General features: G+C 47.3%; 2 protein-coding genes across 2 annotated transcripts; both read right to left on the bottom strand.

Annotated features, from left to right (window-relative positions):
* LOC123148838 (histone H2A) lies at window positions 1–736 on the bottom strand. Its single transcript, XM_044568352.1, has one exon. The coding sequence runs from the start codon at window positions 663–665 to the stop codon at window positions 195–197; it is 471 nt and encodes a 156-aa protein (XP_044424287.1). The 5' UTR covers window positions 666–736; the 3' UTR covers window positions 1–194.
* A 6,675-nt stretch (window positions 737–7,411) lies between these two features.
* Window positions 7,412–8,907, bottom strand: LOC123154341 (F-box protein At5g07610-like). Its single transcript, XM_044573096.1, has one exon. The coding sequence runs from the start codon at window positions 8,849–8,851 to the stop codon at window positions 7,628–7,630; it is 1,224 nt and encodes a 407-aa protein (XP_044429031.1). The 5' UTR covers window positions 8,852–8,907; the 3' UTR covers window positions 7,412–7,627.
* Window positions 8,908–9,222: the final 315 nt, after the last annotated feature.

Genomic DNA, 9,222 nt, shown 5'->3' with positions numbered 1-9,222 from the left:
TTTGCTCAAATCAGAGAGATTTCTCACTTTTTCCTCTTCGCAGCACAGATCTACGTCACAGCAATCACCGTTACAACAGAGCACTACAGCGGCTAAGCCAATCGAAGAGAGATTTCTGAATTGTTTTCTTTCCTGGCAGCACAGATCTACATCGAAACCATTAGTTCTACAAGCTAATCGATGCTCGTCTGTCTCTACGCCTTCTTGTCGGCCTTCTTGGGGGACTTGGCGGTCTTCTTGGGCGACTTGGGCTCCTTCTCCGCCGTCTTCTTGGGGAGCAGCACGGGGTTGATGTTGGGCAGCACGCCGCCGTGCGCGATGGTGACGCCGGCCAGCAGCCTGCCGAGCTCCTGGTCGTTCCTCACGGCCAGCAGCAGGTGCCTGGGCACGATGCGGGACTTCTTGTTGTCCTTGGCGGCGTTCCCGGCGAGCTCCAGCAGCTCCGCGGCCAGGTACTCGAGGACGGCCGCGAGGTAGACGGGGGCGCCCGTGCCGACGCGCTTCGCGTACCGGCCGTTCTTGAGGTACCGCCCGATGCGGCCGACGGGGAACTGGAGCCCGGCCTTGACGGACCTCGTCACCGACTTCTTCCTGGGCCCGCCGGCCTTGCGCCCGGCCGCGCCCTTCTTCCCCTTCGCTCCGGCTCCGGTGGCTGAGGCGTCCATGTCTGGCCGCTGGTGCTCGTCGGGACGCGGGAGGGGAGGGGATTTGGTTGGTGATTTGGGATTTGTGTTCTGACGGGATGAGATGAGGATGGGTGAGTATTTAAGGAGCGATGTGAGGGACGGTGGTGGGCCCGTCGATCCGCGTGCGAAGGCGCTCAGCGGTTCGATCGGGAGGGAAATGGACGGCTGCGATGTCCAAAATATCGTGCGTGCCGGATTTGTTCTCTCTAATATCTGTCGGTGGTTTAATTACACTGATGCTCCGCGAAAATCAGACTGTGCCCAAAGATGTACTCCCTCCGTCCGAAAGTACTTGTCGGAGAAATGCATAAAAATGAATGTATCTATAACTAAAATCCGTCTAGATACATCCATTTCTCTAACAAGTATTTCAGGACGGGGGGAGTACTAGAAATAATAAGGAGAACTAAATAATTGTTTCATGATAATAATGAGATATTAATACATAAGTAAAAAACAAATAATAGCACGCACCTCGTAACAAAAAAATCAACTTTGTATGTGCATGTTTTTTTATCGAGAATATGCAAATTTTGCATACAATTTTATGATAGGTAGGACAAAATCAACAGTGACATACATCAGGTAAGTGAGGAGCAGAAGCACCACACTAGAGGTGGAATAGCATAGACGTGAGGTATTGCATTCAGCAATTCCCCATGGATAACCAATGTACAGGTAAAATGGTCCTAATGGACCCGGCGCAAAGTACGGCGTCGTGCAGCAGCAGCCATGGTTCGTTGGGAGCCTGCAACAACAACAACGCAGCGTTGGTTAAGTGCAGAAACAACGGCGCCAGGAGCCTGCACGGTGTTGAGTCTGGGAGAGGGATGGTGCACACACAAGCCTGGTGGCTCATGTTGAGTGTTGATGGCTCGTTTATGGCGCATGCAGCAATGGAAGAAACTGAATGGTGCTCCGAGACAGCGACGGTGGCATCATCTTCAAATCGTGTGGTCATGTCTTCACATGTGACTAGTCGAGGAACTCAAGGCTTGCAAGGAGGGAATTGCTTTGGTGTTGGGGTGGAGCTCACTTCCATTCACCATTGAAACGGATAGTGTTAATTCCAACCCCTCGGTTGACAGATCACAGTACGTTGTCGTCGTCCAGGATATCTCATGGATGCCGAGAGGGGACAGAGAGATTTAATGTCCAGGTGATAAAAAGAGAGTGTAATCTCATTAGTCATGAACTAGCTAAGATTGGGGGAAGTTGTGGTTGGGACATGAGAGGGTTGTAATACTATGTGCACTAGGTTTATCTTGGTGCATGTTAACTAACACACAACCCTTTTCATGCAAAAAAGAACTCTCCTAGCTCAGAATCCATACAATAAGGCAAAGAGATGATAAACATGATATCTAGACCACGTCACGACCAACGCCAGGCACCATCATCGCGCGACCATGACTCCAGGACGGACCAGGTCAATGTATCTCCCACCAAAGCAACTAGAGTATCGACAAAGTGAGTTGCAGGATCTGGCTAGACTGGAGGGAGTGTCGTCAATGTCATACATAGAGCCTCCTATGTCCACATCATGAGTAGCGTCCATTGTCTTCAAATCCAACACCAAACATACCACAAACAACCAAGATAACGCCTTCATGGAGGGTAGGCCGCGGAGATGCCACTGTCGTCCGACCTGGTGAACCAGACCTAGGATTTTCCCCGACGGTGGCCTGCAAGGGTTCCATAATCACCAGCACTAATATGAACTATCATATATCTAATTCACTCTTCATGTGCATAAGTGGGTGGAGCCGGATACAAAACATGTTCTACTCTAACGTGGACTTCATGCCACGTACACCACTACTGCATCTTCCCCAAGCAGGTTACCACTACGATAATTAAGGGTTTCCTTGTGGACGCAACTTCTAGAAGGGTTCTTCGTTAATCCCCTATCAATTGCAGCAGCGGTGGATTGAGGCTTTTACTGTCACCTCAAATTACCCCAGCATCCCTGCCCTTACAACGGCAGTAATATACGCCATGAAAACAAGGCAATAATGTGAGTGAGGGCTCCTCTCAACATTCGCAAAGGCTACTAACTCGAATCATGAACAAAAGATATTGAATCGCATCAAGTATAATATAGAGTTCATCTATATTCCCCGGAACTAGTAAAATCAATCAAACATTAACTTAAAGGTTGGGGAAACGTTACAAGTCGGCATCAAGCCCGTGAGGGAGAAGGGGTGGTGGCGTTGGTGGAGATGGCGGTGCGGCGGCGGTGGTGATGATGGTGGCGGCGCCGGTGGTGATGATGATGGGGCGGCACCGGCGGGATGGCACCTGCCCAAAGGTGTCCCTTGATGGTGTCCCTTCTTCTTTGGTGGTGGAGCAGCAATGGATTTGATGTTGTGGATGAATGAGATGATGGAGATTGTGTCGCGGCGACAGGCAGCTAGGGTATGGAGGTGCATGTATAGGGCCCCTCCTCGGTTTCCTCCATTGATGGGATGCATACAAGGGCTCTATATGAGCCTTATCCTCTCCCAAACCCTTCCTTATTGTCCTGGATCTTGATTTGGAGCACTTTAGGAAAAAAATCACTTTTCCGCCCTCCAAAACACCTAAGTTTGGTATTGTAAGTCCTCGTATTGCTCCCGTACTTGGTCCTTTCATCGTTCTTGGTCCTAGGTTGTCCAAAAAACCCGTAGATACAAGAAAACAAAGAAACTAAGTGAAATACTAAATGTGCAACCTCACAAGACAAATAGTACAAAAACCGATAATCATGCATAATGGACAACTATTTGGTTCAAAGGGACATAATATATGAAAAGAACATGCAATAAATGAGCTCTAAAAATGCTTAAAATATAGAGCCAACAATCTCCCCCGCTTAAACCTTGGTCATCCTCGAGTAAGAAGGATGACTACCCCAAAGCTCACTGCTACCAAAAGCTTACACTAAACCAAAACCAAAAGTGATATCCATGTTCATCATGCAAGCATGCAAAAGTTAACTAGCAAGAGAGTGATACATACTATCCCCTTAGCTCCATTGCCATGGAGGTCGAGATAGATGAAAATATTTTTATGGAGCCCAAATTCCCACTGCCAAAGGTTTAGAGAGAAGGTCGGTATTATGTTAGGAATACAGAATTACTATTATAAACAAAAGAAATCATTCATCGGCGATCGCTTCAAAAGCACCAACCCGAGGCATACCAGGTACAATATCAAGACTGTATGTCTGTGTTATTCAACTGCTCAACTACCTATGCAGCACCGAGCGCGAGCCTATGACTCACACTTAAGAGAAAAATATAATAATGGTTGGGGTTTTGAGAAGTCAAAACCAAAAAAAATCTTGCATCAACGCAGCTCACCCATATCCCATCCTCGTGTGGCACCATGTCCCAAAAGTCCGCTTCCAGGACATGCCATCCAAAACTCATTAGTTCACTAGGGGTTTGTTTGGTTGTCTGCTCGCTTTTCGCATTTCCCACGAGCCTGACCCCGTTGAGCTTGTTGGAGGGTATGCAGGCTTTTGACCATGTTCTGCGTGTCATCTGGTCGCATGCATTTACCCCGGCATGTATCTTTCCGGGTAGTGTAAATTGCACTACAACGAGCCAATATATGAGGAAAATGGTTGATTTGAGCGTTCCTTCAGAGATTGGCCGAGGGATGCTTTGAGCTTCGTGTCGATGCAAGCATCCATGCGGGTAAGCAAATAGCCAATTCTTGGTCCACTAGAGCCCGCATGAGTTCGTGCAACCTACCAAACACACCATAGTTTGTCCAGAAGCTGCAAGCTCATGGGCATGACTATTATGTTAGTATAAACCTTGTGTTTGGTTTTGTGAGAGAATTTACAACTGGACTTGGCAAATCTGACCCTTCAAACGTCCGTGGACACGCCCGCGGACCGTACCTGGTCAAGGCTCAAATTTCTCTTCTCACAACCAGACACCTCAATTAGCATACCTCAAATCCATACAAACTCATGCAACTATGTAAACGATGTATTACACACATCGTCCGACTACTACATAAATGATGCATTACACACACCACGATGATCCAGCCCCTGAGGATCCGAGCGTCCGATGCGCCGACGCTATGGAGTCACGCAGGACAAATCCTACCGTTGGCCGGGCGCTGTCCTCCCGGGAGCGTCAGAGTGCAATGTGGACGGCCATTGCCTCCTCCAACCCGCACGGGATGACACCCCAATCGACGGATCCGAACTGGTCGGAGTCAGATTCGCTGCCCGCCATGCTGGAGAAGGCCGGAGATCGCTGGACGGGAGCTTGGGTGGCGAAGGGGAATGAAGTGGCTAGGGCTCGGTCCTGCGAGCGGATAACGAGGAATATATGTGGAGTCGAGTGGGCCAGCCTGGGCCGAGGACGATGTGGCGGACGCGCCCGGGCGCCCCATATATGCCCCATATTTAGGCTGGATATGAGGGGTGCCAGTCAACCCAGGCGTCTGATGCCCATTTAGGTCGCATTTTTATGACCGGTTAACATCTGCGCGGGCGTTTGAGGCGTCTGCCGTAGATGTTCTGATGTACCATGTGTTGCACAAGTGAACAAGTTAGCTTGTGACAGGTTTCATTTGTATATGCGCATTGTTCTGGACTTGGTCCAGAAGCTTGTATGTCAATTTAACAAGTTTGCAGAGGCTTCCGTTAAGAGTCGATTGTGTCCATGTATAAATAAACCAACATTTGTTGCTAGAGAAAATGATCGGATGAAAATCTGGCATTCGTTGCCTGAAACCTACTCTGTTTTATCTCCTATGTTCTCCCTCGTTTCAGTCACAAGGAGAAGAAGCAGGCTGGCGGCTAACTTATCATACCTTCCACAAACAGTCAAATTAAAAAACTGCAGTTTTGCTAAAGCACATCTAAATGTGCCATAAGTATTGCACATCTAAGTCCTATGCCATTGATCTTACGTTGAGATTTGTGTGAATATTTTCTTTTTCTTTCTAACTTTTTTCTTTCTATTTGATTCACCCATTTAGATGTGCAATAACTAGGGCACATCTAGATGTGCCCTAGACACACCCCTAAAAACTGATAAGCATTACACTAGGCGATAGCGAATTGCAGGCACAGGCTTCAGCATTTTCAGAAGCAAACCAATTATCAGAACTCGACTTGCCGCAAACAGAACCTCCCCAACTGCAATCACTCCGGCAGCAGCAAGGCCACCTTTAAGTGAAAACGCTGCGTCAATCACTCCGGCAGCAGCAAGGCCACCTTTAAGTGAAAACGCTGCGTCACCGTTTATTTTGATACAACTGCAGCATTTCTATAACATGTACTAGTAGTACCCATGTTCCAAAAGCACGATTAAAACATTTTCCCCTTAAAATGTAATTAACAAAAAATGTTTACATTCATCCAATAGAAATTGCACCTTCAGATTTGTCATGGAAAATAGTTTCAGTCTACACCTTTTGGTTGCATTATATACTAACACATACATATAAAAACTACTCCCTCCGTCTCATAATGTAAGCCGTTTTTTGACACTACACTAGTGTCAAAAAACGTCTTACATTATAGGACGGATGGAGTAAAAAGTGGCAGCAAAGATTTTATCTTGAGAACGACGAAGGGAGTACTAACAAAGAGGTTCTATCAAGAAACATCTGCGCGAATTCAAGACCTAGGGCGATAAAACAGAAATAAAACAAAACCCATCGAGAACTCCATGGTGTTACCACACAGAATTATTTAGCAGGAGCATCTGAGCTTGTGTAATGGTCGATGATGGTGTAACGGCCTTGATGCGAAATCATACGCATAAATAATAGAGCTTGATCTCGAGCTGTAAACAAGATGGAGCCACCTCCACAAACTATCAAATAAGCAAGTTATTTCCTGTTCTCCCTTACTTTCTAGCATAAGTGCTACCCATCTTTCTTGGCTCCTGCATTTTTCCACACATAATTGTTTCTTGCAAACGAGAAAATTATTTATATCTTTTCTTGTTTTACTCCCTCCGTTCCATAATCCTTGTCATGGTTTTAGTTCAAATTTGAACTAAAACCACGACAAGAATTATGGGATGGAGGGTGTACAATTGATGAATCTGGTGTTTCTTTCCTACTCCCCCTGTCCCATAATATAAGAGCGATTTTGGCACTACCTCTGTCCCATAATATAAGTAAGAGAGTAGATTATAAATGATCAGAAATATGGTTACCTCGATTCTGAAATACTCAGAATGCATGCAGAGCCGTGACAGCCACAGCCACATTGTTGCTTCCATGCCATAGGACATCAAAACTCAAAATTGAGAAATGATGCTGCAGAGCTGCACTGGACTGGAACGTCTGGGCAACACTACAGGTATCTTGGTGGAACTAGAAGTGAGATTACCATGAAAAGTGAACGGCATCGCTTATTTATTTAACACAACACTCTTTTAAGCTGCCTACCGGAACAAAAAGCACAAACTAAGATGACATATTGCATTCTTCCGAAGCACCTTCCGTTCAAAAAAAAAAAAACCCACTAACAACATATGAACATTATGATCCACGCACAGCTTGCTAATGTTCTGATAACAACATTTTCTACTTGAAACGTGCCACGGGGAAAAAGTTTTTCTTTTTCAAACTATGAGCAGTATAGAAAAATGATTTCAAGCATTATACCATTAGCATAATTTGACATATTATAACATTAGCAGATGGTCATGTCTTCTACATCATCACCATCCCTCAAACACTACGCCGAATACATGGAGGTAGGAGTTCTCCAAAATCATTGGTATGCAGAAACCAATACAGACAACGGAAGGTTTGGTACAATTTTGGATAACGAATCACCCAAGTTCGCTTAATAGTGAACCACCATTGCTCAAACTATAAAAACATGCATACATCAGCCAGAAAAAACAACAGCCCACTTCAAACAAACATACCATAACACAAAGAACTAATGCCTGTCGAATATCCACTTCTTATAAAGCGTGCAATGACTGTAACTCTGCATACAACGGCACGTATGTCAGATATGCCGGCCAGCCATCTTCAATATTGGAGATCACTTTGACTTGCTGAAGATCCATATTATAGCACATGAATGTGGTACCCCACCCAGCAGTGAAGAATATCGTGTTGCATTCCGGATCCATCGCAATCCAATCAAAATCCATCGCAATCCAATCAAAACCACCCTCAAGGTAGGCATCTATCCCTCCAAATATGTATGAAGCTTCGGCGCTGTGCTTCAATATCCATTCTCTGCTTTGATAGTTGTCCAGAACATAAACTACCAATCTAGTGACACCATCTCCACCTCTCTGAAAATTGGCATAATGCAACCGGCCCTGCGACCGCTGAATAAAACCGTCAACCAAACCGCCAGGGGCACCGAAGCTCATCCATGTTTCCCCCTGTGTGTCAACCACAGCTAGATGATGATGGGAGAACCAACGAGCATTGGCCTGAAAATGCAGATAGCCATTAAGGAAAACAAATGCTGACCCAGGATCAGCGGGCCTAATTAGTTCGTTCCATCTCTCTTCCTTATAAACCCATCCTCCGGTTTCAGAAGAATACACTGCCACCCCAGCGGTGTCAGGGTCCCAGGGAAACGCTGACTCCTGCTCCGCGACCAACTCAAACACATGGAAATGCGGCGACAGGGCTGGGTCGAAGCACAAACGTGCGGCGGCCACCTCGCTGGCGGCCTTGCCGGAGCTCGGCAACACGACCCACTTCTCCGTGGCGGGATTGCACACGACGTAACGGAACTCGTCACCCTCGTCGGAGGCGTCGTAACAGCGGCAAAGGAAGAGGCCGTTGGAGCAGTCCAATAGATGGATGTGCCGGTGGTTGGGCAGGAAGGAGCAAGACGCGTCGATCGGAGGGCGGCGTCTCCCCGGGAAACTGGTGAAGTGGAAAGGTGGTTTCAGAAACGACTCGTAGTTGCTGCCGTAGAAGAAGCCGGCCGGGGTTTGGGGGAGCCTTTTGCGGTGGTCGGGGTGGTCGATGAGGGCCAGCCAGTGGCTGGAGACGCACCTGAAGCGGAGGAGCGACTTGGCGGGGACGCGCGAGAGGATCTCGATGAGGAGATCGTCGGCGAGTCTGTCGATCGCCGTCCCGCTCTGCTTCGTGTACCGGGCATGAGGAGAAGCGCGACCTTCCTCCCCCGGGTGAGAGCTCTCTGCGGGGACGGACATGGAGGCGGGAGGCGGGAGGCGGCAGGATACGGCGGCGACGCCGTCGAGCTAGAGGGACGGAGAATGAAACCTACGTCTGAGGTCCCATCCCAGTCGATGGGAGTAAGGCCGAGGCTTAACAGATTGGGCCGTCCAGCGCCAGTACATGGGCTCAGCCGTGTCACAACTAAACTGAATTGGAAGAATAGGACCTACATATACAAACACAAGACATTTTGTTTCTAAAAAAATAAGACATTAACATTTTGATTTCTGAAGGAAATGGTGAAGGCGAGTTGTTTGGGAGATTCTACTGCACGACGATTTTGACTTAATTAAGTAGATCAAAGATCAACTATCAGAAAATATCGGATCGAGCTTTCACATACAAA

Source organism: Triticum aestivum, chromosome 7A, assembly GCF_018294505.1.
Source record: "Triticum aestivum cultivar Chinese Spring chromosome 7A, IWGSC CS RefSeq v2.1, whole genome shotgun sequence".
In the NCBI taxonomy this organism is placed as follows: domain Eukaryota; kingdom Viridiplantae; phylum Streptophyta; class Magnoliopsida; order Poales; family Poaceae; genus Triticum; species Triticum aestivum.
The sequence above is the reverse complement of the archived record's forward strand: the minus strand, read 5'-3'. Positions and strand labels throughout refer to the sequence as shown.

What these genes read in the sequence shown, in the direction of transcription:
- LOC123148838 (XM_044568352.1), bottom strand. Translation starts at nt 665, where the DNA reads ATGGACGCCTCAGCCACCGGAGCCGGAGCGAAGGGGAAGAAGGGCGCG.
- LOC123154341 (XM_044573096.1), bottom strand. Translation starts at nt 8,851, where the DNA reads ATGTCCGTCCCCGCAGAGAGCTCTCACCCGGGGGAGGAAGGTCGCGCT.